This window comes from Chiloscyllium punctatum, chromosome 40 (assembly GCF_047496795.1).
Source record: "Chiloscyllium punctatum isolate Juve2018m chromosome 40, sChiPun1.3, whole genome shotgun sequence".
In the NCBI taxonomy this organism is placed as follows: domain Eukaryota; kingdom Metazoa; phylum Chordata; class Chondrichthyes; order Orectolobiformes; family Hemiscylliidae; genus Chiloscyllium; species Chiloscyllium punctatum.
In genome coordinates, this window is record NC_092778.1 from 61,940,732 (window position 1) to 61,958,207 (window position 17,476).

A 17,476-nucleotide genomic window follows, 5' to 3' on the forward strand; every position below is an offset into this window, starting at 1 on the left:
GCAACATCCCTTCTTTGATTTTACCTTACTCTGAGACTCTCATTTTTCTTCATCTCTCATCTTTCTCAAACATCCTCTCGTCCACAAGCACTAAACTCTTGATCCTGATCCATCTTCCCACTAACCTTCTATTCCCTATCACACTTACTGATATAGTCATTCAATTTCTTCACTATTATATTCCCTTTCAAATTTATCAATCTCTTACTCAACTCATCCTTCCTATATTTGCTACAACTCCATCCACAATCTTTCCTTTCCTTACCAAAATCTCTGCTTTTCTTACCTACAATACAATATTTGAACACCTCCCCGGTCAAGAGTGTAGTGCTGGAAAAGCACAGGGGATCAAGCAAGAGAATCGATGTTACAGGCATAAGCCCTTCATCAGGAATGATGAACACCTTCAGTCAAGTACTGCTACTGCTGCATCACTCACATGGACATAATCAAAGTCCCAAATGGGCATTCTCTGTGACCACAGTGCATTATCACTCCTCATTCTTCTCAACCTATCTGAAGCCTTTGACATGATTGAACACATTATTTTCATTCAAATTGTCACAGCTATTGGCCAGATGATACTATTGGTATCTGCTTCCAATCTTAGCTCTTTGGAGAGTTGTTTAGCTCAGTTGTGATGACAGCTGCTTTGCAATACAGCATAAAAAGTGTTTTGAACGTACTGTTTTCTTGAGTCACAGTGAACCTCAGATGAAACTCACTACCAATGGTCGAATCAGAGAGCCCTCAGGGACTTATTTCTTGGGAAATAAGGCAGAGCAGGTGACTGAGATGTCAGTGGGGGAGCACTTTGGGGCTAGCGACCATAATTCTATTCTTTTTAAAATAGTGATGGAAAAGGATAGACCAGATGTAAAAGTTGAAGTTCTAAATTGGAGAAAGGCCAATTTTGATGGTATTAGGCAAGAACTTTCAAAAGCTGATTGGAGGCAGATATTCGCAGGTAAAGGGACGGCTGGAAAATGGGAAGCTTTCAGAAATGAGATAACAAGAATCCAGAGAAAGTACATTCCTGTCAGGATGAAAGGGAAGGCTGGTAGGAATAGGGAATGCTGGATGACTAAAGAAATTGAGGGTTTGGTTAAGAAAAAGAAGAAAGTGTATGTCAGCTATAGACAGGATAGATTGAGTGAATCCTTTGAAGAGTATAAAGAAAGTAGGAGCATACCTGAGGGAAATCAGGAGGGCAAAATGGGGACATGAGATAGCTTTGGCAAATAGAATTAAGGAGAATCCAAAGGGTTTTTACAAATATATTAAGGACAAAAGGGTAACTAGGGAGAGAATAGGGCCCCTCAAAGATCAGCAAGGCGGCCTTTGTGTGGAGCCACAGAAAATGGGGAAGATACTAAATTAGTATTTTGCATCAGTATTTACTGTGGAAAAGGATATGGAAGATATTGACTGTAGGGAAATAGATGGTGACATCTTGCAAAATGTCCAGATTACAGAGGAAGAAGTGCTGGATGCCTTGAAATGGTTAAAGGTGGATAAATCCCCAGGACCTGATCAGGTGTACCCGAGATCTCTGTGGGAAGCTAGAGAAGTGATTGCTGGGCCTCATGCTGAGATATTTGTATCATCGCTAGTCACAGGTGAGGTGCCGGAAGACTGGAGGTTGGCAAATGTGGTTCCGCTGTTTAAGAAGGGCGGTAAAGACAAGCCAGGGAACTATAGATCGGTGAGCCTGACCTCAGTGGTGGGTAAGTTGTTGGAGGAAAGCCTGAGGCACAGGATGTATGTGTATTTGGAAAGCCAAGGACTGATTCGGGAGAGTCAACATGGCTTTGTGCATGGGAAATCATGTCTCACAAGCTTGATTGAGTTTTTTGAAGAAGTAACAAAGAAGATTGATGAGGGCAGAGCACTAAATGTGATCTATATGGACTTCAGGAAGGCATTTGACAAGGTTCCCCATGGGAGACTGACTAGCAAGGTTAGATCTCATGGAATACAGGGGGAACTAGCCATTTGGATACAGAACTGGCTCAAAGGTAGAAGACAGAGGGTGGTGGTGGAGGGTTGTTTTTCAGACTGGAGGTCTGTGACCAGTGGAGTGCCACAAGGATCGGTGCTGGGCCCTCTACTTTTTGTCATTTACATAAATGATTTGGATGCGAGCATAAGAGGTACAGTTAGTAAGTTTGCAGATGACACCAAAATTGGAGGTGTAGTGGACAGCGAAGAGGGTTACCTCAGGTTACAACAGGATCTGGGCCAATGGGCTGAGAAGTGGCAGATGGAGTTTAATTCAGATAAATGCGAGGTGCTGCATTTTGGGAAAGCAAATCTTAGCAGGACTTAATACACCTTAATGGTAAGGTCCTAGGGAGTGTTGCTGAACAGAGACACCTTGGAGTGCAGGTTCATAACTCCTTGAAAGTGGAGTCACAGGTAGATAGGATAGTGAAAAAGGCGTTTGGTATGCTTTCCTTTATTGGTCAGAGTATTGAATACAGGATTTGGGAGGTCATGTTGCGGCTGTCCAGGATATTGGTTCAGCCACTGTTGGAATATTGCGTGCAATTCTGGTCTCCTCCCTATCGGAAAGATGTTGTGAAACTTGAAAGGGTTCAGAAAAGATTTACAAGGATGTTGCCAGGGTTGGACGATCTGAGCTACAGGGAGAGGCTAAACAGGCTGGGGCTGTTTTCCCTGCAGCGTCGGAGGCTGAGGGGTGACCTTATAAAGGTTTATAAAATTATGACGGGCATAGATACGATAAATAGACAAAGTCTTTTCCCTGGGGTCGGGGAGTCCAGAACTAGAGGGCATAGGTTTAGGGTGAGAGGGGAAACTTTTTCACACAGAGAATGTTACGTTTATGTAATGAGCTGCCAGAGGATGTGGTGGAGGCTGGTACAATTGTAACATTTAAGAGGCATTTGGATGGGTATATGAATAGGAAGGTTTGGAGGGATATGGGCCAGGTGCTGACAGGTGGGACTAGATTGGATTGAGATAATTGGTTGGCATGGACAGGTTGGACTGAAGAGTCTGTTTCCATGCTGTACATCTCTATGACTCTATGACTTTGTCAGTCATTATTGAAGAATCTCCAACAGTTTACCTTCCTTCTCCCATACTTACTGAAGATCTTGAAATGTGTTCAACTTCTTATTTTATCCCTTGAAGCCAAAGATGCCTCGTTCTAAATCAAATCCTACCTCACTTCCTTGCAGCATTGCTTCTGCCTGTATTATCAAACTGGTTATCTAACATATAGCCCTGAAGAAATGAGGTGGAGTTCAGTTCAATTCAGATCAAATTCATGCATTTAAAAAAAATTGTTCATGAGATGTGGCTACCACCAGCTGTGCCATTATTTTCTGCGCTTCTCTAATTGCCCTGGAGAATTGTGGTGAACTGCTTTCTTGAATAGCTGCAATCCACAAAAGGTAGACACTACCAGTGCTATTAGTGATTTTCAGAATTTTGACCAGTAAGTGAACAAATAGTAATATAACTAATTCAGGATGGTGTGTGACTTGGAGCAGAACTTGCTGGTGGTAGTGTTCCCATGCATCTGCTGCCCATATCCTTCAAGGTGGGAGGGGGGGTTACAGGTTTTGGAAAATGTTGTCAAAGGAGTCTTGGTGAGTTGCCACAGTGCATCTTGTAAGTGGTACACTGTTAACACTGCATTTGTGGTGTCAGGAGTGATTGTTGAAGGTAGTGCCAATCAAGCAGGCTTTGTCCTGGATTGTATTGAGTTGTTGGAACTACACCCATCTAGGCAAGTGGAGAGTATTTAATCACACTGGTAGCTGTCCCATGAACAGGCATTTGAAATGAGAGGTGAGTTACTCACTGCAGGAATTCTAGCCTTTGGCCAATTCTTCTAACCTCAAGTGTTTACATGATAGCATGAGTTAAATACCTGATCAACAGCTATTCCAAGGATGTTATAGGGTGGGGTGGGGAATTCAAAAACGGTAAGCATTAGATTCTGTCTTGTTGAAGATGGTCATTATCTGGCACTTGTGTTATGGAAATATGACATGTCACTTAACCTGGATGTTTACAGGTCTTGTTGCATATGGACAGGGATTGCTTCAGTATCTGAATGGATATAAATGATGAACGTTATGCAAATACTTACATTTGTTTGATATAAGAAAAGCAATTGTAGCTGAAGATTGCTGGGCCTGGGACAGTACCTTGAGGAATTCGAGATGATCGATCAATAACCAAAATCACTTTCCTCCATTCTAGGTACGACAATGACCCATGGGGAGTTCCTCTCAGCCAAGTCCAATTGAAATCAATGCTACCAGGGCAAAGGTAGTCACTTTCACCTCATCACTGAAACTCAGTTCTATTACCCAAATTTGGTCCAAAGCTCTAATGAGATCAAGAACAGACTGGCAAAACCCAAAGTGAGTCACTGGGCTAGAATTTCCTTACAAAACAATGAAGAGATTTAAGGTGGTCACTACTTAGGCACAAATCATAAAAAATTCAAGCAAGGTCATTAACTATAAAAGCTTAAAAGGCTGCTATGTTTTACTATGTAACCCTGCCATTGGCCAGGGAAATTATATCTTGCTGTGGTTCAGTATTTCAAATATATTGAATAGAATAAAGTTCCCATATTCTCATGGTAGATACAGGCTCATTACAAAAAAACTGGAGTTATTCACATCAGCCCATAACATTCAACCTAAACCCCATCTCAGATTCAATCTCTCTTGCCCCTTCAAGACCCTAAAATTCTCCATCTAATGAAACTTTGTCTCAGTGTCCTTATAAAAGGAAGGGTTCATGAGTCTTTGTGATATGGCTGTTCCACACCCAACAAATAAAATTCTGAATAAAAGTTACTTCCTACAAAAATATAAGCCCACAAAATTGAATAAGTCAGTCATTTAATTACAGTATTTTAAAATGTTAGATCATTTCATTTTATTAGCAAACATTGTACAAAAGTTAATAATGTACAATGCTACAGAGATATGGTAAATAAGCCAGACTCGAGCATCTTGTAAAAGGGAAAATTTCCAAATGCATTTTACATAACTTGACAAGTGGAATGGATGAATTGGAAATACTTATGATTTTCTCTATGCACAAGATTATAACATTTTCCAAATAGCACTAGTTTTATAGCAATCAATGATCTTAATGGTTTGTCACCTCACCAAAACAACAGAGTTGCTTAGTATTATACAACTTTAATATTGCTGAAAGGACAGGCATATTGCTGAAGTTTCTCCTCTTACACACCCCAGAATAAACACAAGAATGCCAAATTTCAAATTATCACAACAATTTATACTCCAGGAGATTGGTTAGCAAGTAGACTCTGATTCGCCAAATTGCCATGGAAATAACAAGCACTTGGCATTCTTGCATTTATCTTGATAAAAAAGTTTAATTTTTTTTGTCAGCAGCATTCAACTTAATCACTTGATGGACTCCAATGACACCAACTGTTGAGTTGCCTGATTCCACCTTAAAGGCAGTTTAAAGAACAGCAAAAGAAAATCAGCTCCACTAAAAGGTGCACAGAGCAGAAATAACATGAATCTTCCATCTGCCACTGATTGCTTAGAGGTTTCCAAACCAGACAGTGGAAGCACATCGAATGTTGCTCCAGTTTCCTTCACCCTAAAAATGCTGACCTGCATGTCAGACTTGTTGAATATTAGCAGCTCACTGAAACTACTCACTAAGACCCAACGATTGAAATGGTTTGCAGTCCTTGTTGATGCCATCATCTTCACTAAGTTCAATTTTCATTCAATTCAAAAGATTAGTCCTAAATGTTTAGTTTCATCAACGTTGTCTGAAGCTGAGTGAATAAACCTCAGGAAGATAAGAGGCATCTTTCACTTCTGAAGTTTATGGCTTTAGTGAGAAAAATTCTAACAACAGGACAAACTTTAATATCAGTACATATTTCAAACATAAAAAATCTTAAACATTGAAAACAACATCCAGCAACTGGCACAGGCAGCAGTGAATCAGATATCACTGATTCAGTGTTCTATGTTGTGAGAAAACATGTTCCTTGCAGAGATGAGTTTGTTCCTTCAAAGAGGAAGGTTTAGTGACTGCACCTCGTCTAAACACTCACTGTATGCCTCCTGATAGTCTTCATGAGGTTTAATCAATATCACACATGTTGGTCGTTTGGATCCTGCAGAAGCTCCCAAATCCTTAACAAAAACAAACAAATATTACCATTCACACTCTTTGTAATCCAGTCACATCTGTGCAAATGTAATTGCAAATCATTCAAAACAGTGTGATAATCAGAACACTCAAGGATGTGGCAACACAGTAGATTGAAGAAAAATGTGATCTCCAAAAATATTTTGTCAATTCAATGTCTCTTCCATGTGCAAATTAGCAAATTCTCACACGTTGTCTAACCAATGTATTTCCAGTGCCCACTGAAGGTGCGAATAGCATAGTAATTTCTCAATGTGAAAAAAGTTCACCCCAAATACAGAGGAACCTCAATAATCAGGCATTCAATTAAACAAATTTCGGATTATGCAAACAAGACTGCACGGCCCCGATGCTTTACTATGTTATCTGGCATTCCATGAACTGAACAAAATACTCCCCACCCGTGTCCTTTGGGTAATTGAGGTTCCTCTGTAGTTTAATTGATTTGGATTTCCGCGTTTACACTTTTGTCATTATCAGTTTCAACCAATCTGTCTCAGCATGAATTGATTCCCAAATCTCTTGGCCAACGTTATCTGGAAAATTTATTGTAGATATTCTGTTGAAATAAGATTCAGAACTTTTCATGGTATTCTAGAAATAAACCAATTGAAAGCATACCATTTTGGATGGTATATAAACATACGGAAGGTTCTTATCTTCACACAAGATTGGCAAGTGGCTGTACACATCAATTGGCAGAGTATCACCAGCCAACAGAACAATCCTGAAAGCAGAGAGATAGTATGTTAGTACAGTACCAAACTAAAGAGCACAGACTCCTTCAAAAGTTACTTTTATTTTCTGCTCCAGTGCTTTTATTTTTCATTAAATTAAACAGGTCTGCATCCTTACTACAAATTCATCAAGTTATCAGTGCATTTTATTTTGAGTCATTTACTTTATAAATATCATTTATAGACAGACAGCTAAAGTATAAACATATTAAAAGGAGCACATGGAAGTGGAATTTTCTTCATGCAAAAACATCTAATTTCATAGATAATCCAGGTACAGCACAAAGCAAGATGATAAAGATGTAATAATTGATAACAATCACAAAGCTGTAGTAAGAGAATTCAGGTCAAATATGGAAAAAGGGAGGTTGACTCTGTGACTACCAGGAATCGTGTGCCCAAGAGGACAATAAGTTCAAGCATTCGACAAAAATAAAACAGATTTTCAAAGTTCTTTCACGAGATGCTAACATTACTAGCAAGGCCTGCATTTGAAGAACATCCCAAGTTACCACTGAGAAGTCAGCAGTGGGGCTGCCTTTCTGAACTGCAGCTGTCCATATGGTGGAGATACAACCAAACTGCTGACTGGAAGGGAGTTCCAGGTTTATGACCTAGCAATATGGATAATATATACACCTAAGTCAGGATGGCATGGAGGGGAACTTGCAGACATTCCCATACATTTGCTGCTCTTTAGCTAGGTCATATTTAGCTAGGTCATCTCTTGAGATCAAAGAGGATCTTGCATTCCAATGTTGTAGGTCCTGAGGTGACTAAATAGTCCAAAAGTGGATCTGTAAATCCTGCCAAAGGGGAGCAAGTAGCATTTAATGAAATAGGTGGGTAGAATGATCAGGGTTTTGCATGCGTGTGAGATGAAAAATGTACAACATATGTTTTTGGTTTTGGAATCTCAGTCTGTAAGAGAGTTTAATTTAAAAAAAAATGTCAGTCAATTTGGATCAGTGACCTAAATACATCAGTTTCAAGAAAACTGATTGCAGTCAGGTACCTGTGACAACCCCAGTACTTTTAATGGATAAAATATTTACAGCAAAAGAACTGTTGATGCTGGAGATCTAAAACAGAAACTGCTAGAGAAACTCAGCAGGTTTAGCAGTGTCTGTGAGAAGAAAGCATAGTTAATGTTTTGAGTCCAGTGAGTGTTCATCAGAATGGATTTATAATGTTGAGTGCTGGGAGAAGATATAAAACTCAAATATTTATCCCAATGTATGCAAAGGGAACTGGTTAGATAATTTCTTGTTTAAAATGGTGATGCACTGGCACTTGTAGAGTATGATTTGGGCATGCCTTATCACCCCAAACTAGAAGGCTGTACAAGTCTTGCTGCATGTGAACATGTAGGTCTTGCTTAATTATCTAAGAAATTGCAATTGGTGATGAACATCATGAATAATCAACAACCATCCTCACTTTTGACCTTAGGGTGATGGGGCAGAAATTGGCTAGGTCGAATCTTCCCTGTACCATACATATCTGAGCAACTTTCTGCCATCTGTTTGCCAGCATTGTAATGTGTCTATTTTGAACAGCTTGGCTAGACACATGGCAATTTCGAGAGGATAAGTCTGCAGCATTACAGTCAGGAAGTCAGGCACGGTGGTGATGTCATTGAATTATCAATCCAGTGGTTGAGATTCAATCTCATTACAGCAGGCGTTGGATCTTTAAGTCTATTAATATATCTCGAGGATAACAAAACAAGTTGGTTTTGGCAATCGTGACCGTATAACAAAGGAGATTTTATAAAATCCTTTCTGGCTGTCTATTGTGCCTCAGGGAAGGAAAACAATCACTCTTACAGGCTGAACAGTTCACTTAATTAGATCAACTCATTATAACTTTATCACCCCATAATTGGAATCTTTTGTTCCCATTATACTGATGTTTGGGCTAAGCACTACGTAGTATTAAAAACAACCTGAAAGAATGGTAGATGCTGAAAATTTGAAAGAAATTGCTGGAAAATCTCAGCACGTCTGGATGTAGGTTTGCTCACTGAGCTGGAAGGTTCGTTTTCAAAAGTTTCGTCACCATAATAGGCAACACCTTCAGTGAGCTTACAGATGAATCACTGGTGGTGTAGCCCGTTTTCTATTTATATGTTTGGGTTTCCTTGGATTGGTGATGCCATTTCCTGTTCTTTTTCTCAAGAGGTGGTAAGTGGGATCCAAGTTAATGTGTTTGTTGTTAGAGTTCTGGTTGGAACGCCATGCTTCTCGGAATTCTTGTGCGTATCTCTGTTTGGCTTGTCCTAGGATGGATGTGTTGTCCCAGTCGAAGTGGTGTCCTTCCTCACCTCTATGTAAGGATACCAGTGAGAGTGGGTCATATCATTTTGTGGCTAGTTGATGTTCATGTATCCTGGTGGCTAGTTTTCTGCCTGTTTGTCCAATGTAGGCTTTGTTACAATTCTTGCAAGGTATTTTGTAAATGACATTAGTTTTGCTTGTTGTCTGTATAGGATCTTTCAAGTTCATTAGCTGCTGTTTTAACGTGTTGATCGGTTTTTGGGCTACCATGATGTCAAGGGGTCGGAGTCATCTGGCAGTCATTTCCAAGATGTCTTTGATGTAGGGGAGAGTGGCTAGGGTTTCTGGACGTATTTTGTCTGCTTGTTTGGGTTTGTTGCTGAGAAATCGGCAGACTGTATTCATTAGGTACCTGTTCTTTTTGAATACATTGTATAGTGATTTTCCTCTGCTCTGCATGGTTCCTCTGTGCTGCAGTGTGTGGTGGCTCGTTGAAATAATGTTCTAAAGCAGCTCTGTATGTGGATGTTGGTATGATTGCTTCTGCAGTTCAATATTTAGTCTGTATGTGTTATTTTCCTGTAGACGCTGGTTGGAAGTTCCCCATTGGCTGTTCGCTCTACTGTGACATCTAGGAATGGCAGTTTGTTGTTGTTTTCCTCCTCTTTAGTGAATTTTATGCCAGTAAGGGTACCATTGATGGTCTTGAAGGTTTCCTCTAATTTGTTTCGTTTACTGATGACAAAGGTGTCATTCATGCAATGGACCCAAATTTTGGGTTGGAGCTATTTGAGAGAGTCTCTGCATTACTGCCTTTGCTAAGGACCATGACATTGGACATCCCATGGGTGTTCCATTGGTTTGTCTGTAGGTTTTGTTGTTGAAGGTGAAGTGGGTGGTATAGTATGGTAAAGGCATAGGTCCACTAACTTAACGACATTGCCCTTGCTGGTGAAGTTGGTGGTGTTTAGTGGATGTGTCTTTTGGTTCTTCTAATAGTGTAGTCAGTGTTTCCTTGGCCAGGTTGATATTGATGGATGTGAACAGGGTTGTTAAATCAAAGGAGACCATTATTTCATCCTCTTCCATCTGGGTATCTTTGATAGTCTTCAGGAATTCTTGGGTGGAGTGGATGGAGTGGTGCGAATCTTCTACTAAGTGTTTTCTACCACCCAGAGACACGCACAAGAATTCCTAGAAGCAGGACTTTGATGTTGTGGCCATTTTGGAGACATGGATAGAGCAGGGACAGGAATGGCTGTTGCAGGTTCCAGGATTTAGATGTTTTATTAAGAACAGAGAAGATAGTAAAAGAGGGGGAGGTGTGGCATTGTTGGACAAGGACAGTATTACAGTTGCAGAAAGGATGTTTGGGGACTCATCAACTGAAGTAGTACGGGCTGAGGTTAGAAACAGGAAAGGAGGTCACCCTGTTGGGAGTTTTCTGTAGGCCTCCAAATAGTTCCAGAGATGTAGAGGAAAGGATAGCAAAGATGATTCTCGATAGAAGAGAGAGAGAGAGAGAGAGAGAGAGAGAGTAGTTGTCATGGGGGACTTCAACTTTCCAAATATTGACTGGGAACACTATAGTACAAGTACTATAGATGGGTCAGTTTCTGTCCAGTGTGTGCAGGAGGGCTTCCTGACACAATATGTAGACAGGCCAACAAGGGGCGAAGCCAAGTTAGATTTGGTACTGGGTAATGAGCCTGGCCAGGTGTTAGACTTGGAAGTAGGTGGGCACTTTGGTGATAAATGATCACAATTCTGTTATGTATACTTTAGTGATAGAAAGGGATAGGTGTATACCATTGGGCAAGAGTTATAGCTGGGGGAAAGGCAATCGATGCGATTAGGCAAGATTTAGGAAGCATAGGATGGGGAAGGAAACTGCAGGGGATGGGCACATTAGAAATATGGAGCTTATTCAAGGAAATGTTCCTGAGTGTCCTAGATAAGTATGTACCTGTCAGGCAGGGAGGAAGCTGTAGAGCGCAGGAGCTGTGGTTTACAAAGGAAGTGGAATCTCTGGTCAAGAGGAAGACGGCTTATGTTAGGATGAGATGTGAAGGCTCAGTTAGGGCGCTTGAGGGTTACAGGGTACCCAGGAAAGACCTAAAGAGAGAGCTCAGAAGAGACAGGAGGAGACATGAGAAGTTGTTGGCGGATAGGATCAGGGTAAACCCTAAGGCTTTCCATAGGTATGTCAGGAATAAAAGAATGATGAGAGTTAAATTAGGGCCAATCAAGGATAGTAGTGGGAAGTTGTGTGTGGAGTCAGGGGAGATAGGGGAAGCACTAAATGAATATTTTTCGACAGTATTCACTCTAGAAAACGACAATGTTGTCGAGGAGATTACTGAGATACAGGCTGCTAGACTAGGTGGGATTGAGGTTTACAAGGAAGAGGTTTAGAAATCCTGCAGAGTGTGAAAATAGATAAGTCCCATGGGCCGGATGGGATTTATCCTAGGATCCTCTGGGAAGCCAGGGAGGAGATTGCCGAGCCTTTGGCATTGATCTTTAAATCGTCATTGTCTACAGGAATAGTGCCAGAAGACTGGAGGATAGCAAATGTGGTTCTCCTGTTCAAGAAGGGGAGTAGAGACAACCCTGGTAATTATAGACCAGTGAGCCTTGCTTTAATTGTTGGTAAAGTGTTGGAAAAGGTTATAAGAGATAGGATTTATAATCATCTAGAAAATAATAATTTGATTAGGGATAGTCAGCACGGTTTTGTGAAGGCTAGGTCGTGCCTCATAAACCTTACTGAGTTCTTTGAGAAGGTGACCAAACAGGTAGATGAGAGTAAACCGGTTGATGTGGTGTATATGGATTTCAGCAAGGCATTCGATAAGGTTCCCCATTGTAGGCTATTGTACAAAATGCGGAGGAATGGGATTGTGGGAGATGTAGCAGTTTGGATCAGTAATTGGCTTGCTGAAAGAAGACAGCGGGTGGTGGTTGATGGGAAATGTTCATCCTGGAGTCCAGTTACTAGTGGTGTACAGCAAGGGTCAGTGTTGGGTCCACTGCTGTTCGTCATTTTTATAAACGACCTCTATGAGGACATAGAAAGGTGGGTTAGTAAATTTGCAGACGACACTAAGGTCGGTGGAGTTGTGGATAGTGACGAAGGATATTGTAGGTTACAGAGAGACATAGATAAGGTGCAGAGCTGGACTGAGAGGTGGCAAATGGAGTTTAAAGCGGACAAGTGAGAGATAATTCACTTTGGTCGGAGTAACCAGAAAGCAAAGTACTGGGCTACGGGCAAGATTCTTGGTAGTGTAGATGAGCAGAGAGATCTGTGTCCATGTACACAGATTCTTGAAAGTTGCTACCCAGGTTGACAGGGTTGTTAAGAAGGCATACAATGTTTTAGCTTTTATTAATAGAGGGATCAAGTTCCGGAACCATGAGGTTATGCTGCAGCTGTACAAAACTCTGGTACGGCCACACTTGTGGAGTATTGTGTACATTCTGGTCACTGCATTATATGAAGGATGTGGAAGCTTTGGAAAGGGTGCAGAGGAGATTTACTAGAATGTTGCCTGGTATGGAGGGAAGGTCTTACGAGGAAAATATGAGGGACTTGAGGTTGTTTTCGTTAGAGAGAAGGTTGAGAGGTGACTTAATAGAGACATATAAGATAATCAGAGGGTTAGATAGGGTAGACAGGGAGAGCCTTTTTTCAAGTATGGTGACGGCGAGCACGAGGGGGCATAGCGTTAAATTGAGGGGTGATAGATATAGGACAGGTGTCAGAGGTAGTTTCTTTACTCAGAGAGTAGTAAGGGTATGGAATGCTTTGCCTGTCATGGTAGTAGATTCGCCAACTTTAAGTACGTTTAAGTTGTTATTGGACAAGCATATAGATGTACATGGAATAGTATAGGTTAGATGGGCTTCAGATTGGTATGACAGGTCAGCACAGCATCGAGGGCTGAAGGGCCTGTACTGCACTGTAACGTTCTATGTTTGTGACATTCCAACTGGAACTCTAACAACAAATATGTTGACTTGGATCCCATTTACCACCTCCTGAGAAAAACAACAGGAAATGACATCACAAATCCAAGGAAACCCAAGCATATAAATAGAAAATGGGAGATACCACTAGTGCTTCATCTGGAGGCTCACTGAAGATGTTACCTAATATGGTGACGAAGCATCTGAAAACGAACCTTCCAGCTCAATGAGCAAACCTACATCCAGAATCCCAATCTGAGCTACAAATTTTCTCAAAACTCACTCTCAGCATGTGAGCGGGAAGGTTCATGCTCAGCGAGCAAGCCTACATCACTCTCCGCATATCTGGCAGAATTAGTAGAGAGAAGTTAGTTATTGTTTTGGGTGACCCTTCATAGAATCCCTACAGTGTGTAAACAGGCCCTTCAGCCCAACAAGACCATACTGAACCTCCAAAGAGCAATCCACCCAGAACCATTCCCCTACATTATGCACCTAACCTACACATCCCTAAACACTGTGGACAATTTAGCATGGCCAATTCACCTAACCTGCTCATCTTTGGACTGTGGGATGAAACTGGAGCACCTGGAGGAAACCCACGCAGACACGGGGAGACTGTACAAATCCACACACACAGTGAGTTGAGGCTGGAATTGAACCCAGGCACCTGGCGCTGTGAGGCAGCAGTGCTAGCCACTACCGCCTTTAGTACTTAGTATTGTCAGTTTTTGTTTCTCTCATACAGCTCGATGCAGCTACCCAACCAAACTGACAGCTCAGTTCTGGCCAGCTGATTAGATATACAAGAATCAAACTGAATCCTTACATTTTCCTCCTAGGGGATGTGGGTGATTATCACTTGATACATTTTGAAAAGACAACATCTCAAGTGGGCAACTGAACTAGTGGATGAAAAATGACACAAATCCACATCTGTTACTTTGCAGAACAATGTGTTAGTAGAGAGCAATGCATTTACCATATACACTAGAGTATAGGTTGATCTTGTGTACAAGTCGACCCCATATTTTGGGTCAAAAAATCTTGTATTTTCCATATATCTTATGTATAAGTAGATCTTAGTGCTTCACAGTTACAGATCAACACTTATGAGTCAGTGTGCCTGTCCATTGCGCTCCACTCTGGCTTTCCAGTCTGCTGGCTGTACCGCTCCAGGTATTCCAGTCTGCCAGCTGTCTTGCTCTGTTCCAGGTTTTCAGAATTACTGTAATGGTACGACAGTACAGGGCGACCGCTGTATCCGCAGATGGTTTCCATAGTTTCAGTTACCTGCAGCCCGAACATATTACAGGGAATGTTCCAGAACCAGGGATCTTCCGGGAAGGTAAATCTCCCATTTAAACAAATGGGTTCGTACCTATCTACGGTTTTGGGCTTCCGCAGTAGGTCTTGGAACGTATCCCTCACGAGTATGGGGGAACTACTGTACCATTCTACTGTAGCAGGCAGAATGGAGAGTTATTTTGTGGATAACTATTCAATCATGGCCTTTTTTTCCCTTCTGTTGTTTATTATTTTATATAGAGATCTGGCTCTTGTTTGCCCATTTTTTGACTCATACCAAGCATGAATTTCATCGCCTTTAAAACAATACCTCGTATTAGTCAACCCCCTAATTTCAGCTTCAAAATTCAACATATACACGAGTACTTGGGATATATGGTATTTTTTTTTATAAAATAAATTCTTTCAAAGAATTACAAATAAAAATGTATAGGAATAATTCCTTTTTGTGCTGTATCAGAAAACAGATCCATTATACTCACCCTTTCTCCCCCTTGTTGATGAATTTCTGAACTTCTTTCACGCCTCGACGAATCTGTTTCACTTTTGCAGCTGCAGATGAAAATGAATATTTATAGAGAGAGATGTGATTAAATATTCTCAAGTTTCCAAGCAATGTGTGACAATCGTATTCTTTCTGACACTTACTTTGCCCAATACAAGCCATTAATTCAACAAGATCAGAAGCCACTTCAGAAAAATAACTATGAAAAACCAAATTGCAGAGATTATTAACATAGAGAAGATGCTGAAAACACACAGCAGATCAGGCAGCATCAGCAAGCACCTCCAGGAAAGTTGAAGACAGGGAAAGAACAAAACGAGACGGTCTGAGATTGGGATGGAAAGGAGACATTAAGTAACAAATCAGGGTGATTATACAAGGCAAAAGTGGCATAAATTATTTTATTCAGCGAGTTTTGAGAAGATTTGTAGATCAGGTTGAGGTTCTTGATGTAGGTTTGCTAGCTGAACTAGAAGGTTAGTTTTCAGACGTTTCCTCACCATACTGGGTAACATCAGTGAGCCTCCGGATGAAGCCTTTCTTTTGTAACAGCACAAAACCCGCCACATTTCCACCTTTCTTCTTCAGTTCTGACAGAGTTGGATTGGACTCCAGCCTGTTTCTCTCTCAACAGATGCTGCCAGTCTTGCTCAGTTTCTCCAACACTTCTTTTCAGTACCTACCATTTTTCTGCTTCTAGTAAAGACATAGGAGTAGGCCATTCAATCTCTCAAGTCAACTCTGCCATTCAGGTGATGAAGGAGCAGAGCTCTGAAAGCTTGTAATTTCAAATAAACCTGCTGAGACTATAACCTGGTGTTGTGTGACTTCTGACTTTGTCCACCCCAGTCCAACACAATCATCTCCACATCACGTCTACCATTCAATTGCATAACCACTGATCATATACCTCAATGTTAAATTTCCACATGATGTCCATATACCTTGATGTCATTAGTCTGTAGAATCTACTGATTTCATCTTGAACATACTCAAGGATTGAGTTTGCACAGCCCTCTAGCATAGACAATTCCAAACAATCATTACCTCCCAGTAGAGAAATTCCTCCTGACATTAGTCTTAAATGATCTACTGCTTATCCTGAGATCATATCATCAGGTTTTGAACACACCAGCCAGTAATAGTAAGTGGTCTACATCCACCTTATACGTTACACTGGCAAGACTGAGATGATTACTTGACTGTCAGAAACATTAGTTGTAGGGTGTCTTGAGTAACTGTTAGCTAACTGTTGAGTAATTACTTCATGCAGCTTGTTTGGTAGGTCTTCTTAAAGAATGTAGAACTGATGATAAATTTCAAATTAAATCGACTGCTTGAGCTTAATATTTCCAGACTTTCCTTTATATTGTATAGCACTAGTCTGAACACATTTAAGTTCTGGTTATATTACAGGAAGGATGCAATTGCACTGGAAAGGGTACACAGCATAGTTTTGGTACTGGAAAATTTTAATGACAAGATTTAATTAATTTTCTGAGGCTCTTTCTCACTGTTTAAAAGTGGTGAGTTTAAGTTATTCCAAGGCTGACTGGTGACAGGTGTGGATTTATTCATATCAGACAGAGCGGGAGATGGGGACGTCTGACGGAAGGCAGAGAGATAAAGGCAGGGTTGGAGATGTGAAGGCTTTCACAGTCGAATTACACCTGAATTTCGATTTATCTGAAAAGGAAGAATGTGCAGGGTCAGGATGGGGGGGAACAGTGCCTTGCAGACTCAAAGGGCTAGCACAGACACTATGGGCCGAATTGCCTGCATATGCGCTGCAGCCGCCCTTCGCTGACAGAGGTATGAAGAGTTTGGTTCGGGCCTGATGATCGCCACCCGCTTTCCTCGCCGAATCTTTACCTTTTTTCACGCATTTGTACAGCTTCTTGCTCAGTTTCCTGGAGGCCAGCGGCTGCGCGATGGCGTTCACATTCGCCACCAGCTCCTCGTAGGTTTTCTCCGTCTCCTCGTACTCGGGCCTCTCGGCCTTATCCTTCTTCACTTTGGGCGACTTCATGCTCTCCGCCGCAGCGCCGTCACCGCATGGCAACGGCAGCCCACTTCCGGGAAGTGACACGAGCCGAGAGCCCGCCCCCATTGCTGTCCATCAGACCAGGGAGCCAATGGCAACGGCAGCCTACTTCCGGGAGGTGACTCGAGCCGAGAGCCCGCCCCATCAGACCAGGGTGCCAATGGCAACGGCGGGCCACATCCAGGAAGTGGCGTCACACAGACGCTCCCCGCCCTCCTTTGACTTGTCGATCATCCCGGGGACGGTCGCCATGGTAACACAATACCTGACACCCTCAGGATGGAAATTGCTGGAAATAACCGAGTTATACAACTCTGTTGATTGCTTTAGGGCAGAGGAGACGTCATTAAGACATATTATTATTCAGGACATAGACAGACAGGGAAACGTTTCCCTTTGGCGGAGGGATGAAGGGGGCAGGAAGTTTGGT

General features: G+C 41.6%; 1 protein-coding gene across 1 annotated transcript; it reads right to left on the minus strand.

Moving 5' to 3' along the window:
- Positions 1-4,875: 4,875 nt before the first annotated feature.
- On the minus strand, positions 4,876-17,117 carry nhp2 (NHP2 ribonucleoprotein homolog (yeast)). The gene is made up of 4 exons (XM_072560088.1): positions 16,875-17,117; positions 14,980-15,049; positions 6,823-6,928; positions 4,876-6,185 (listed from the first exon to the last, which is right to left on the minus strand). The coding sequence occupies exons 1-4, from the start codon at positions 17,110-17,112 to the stop codon at positions 6,060-6,062; spliced, it is 540 nt and encodes a 179-aa protein (XP_072416189.1). The 5' UTR covers positions 17,113-17,117; the 3' UTR covers positions 4,876-6,059.
- Positions 17,118-17,476: the final 359 nt, after the last annotated feature.

What these genes read in the sequence shown, in the direction of transcription:
- nhp2 (XM_072560088.1), bottom strand. Translation starts at nt 17,112, where the DNA reads ATGGGGGCGGGCTCTCGGCTCGTGTCACTTCCCGGAAGTGGGCTGCCG. An exon ending in ATCAACAAGGGGGAGAAAGG is followed by an intron (nt 6,929 to 14,979) that starts GTGAGTATAATG and finishes CTCTGCTTTCAG; the next exon opens with GATTGTTCTGTTGGCTGGTG. An exon ending in TTTATATACCATCCAAAATG is followed by an intron (nt 6,186 to 6,822) that starts GTATGCTTTCAA and finishes GTTTTTGTTAAG; the next exon opens with GATTTGGGAGCTTCTGCAGG.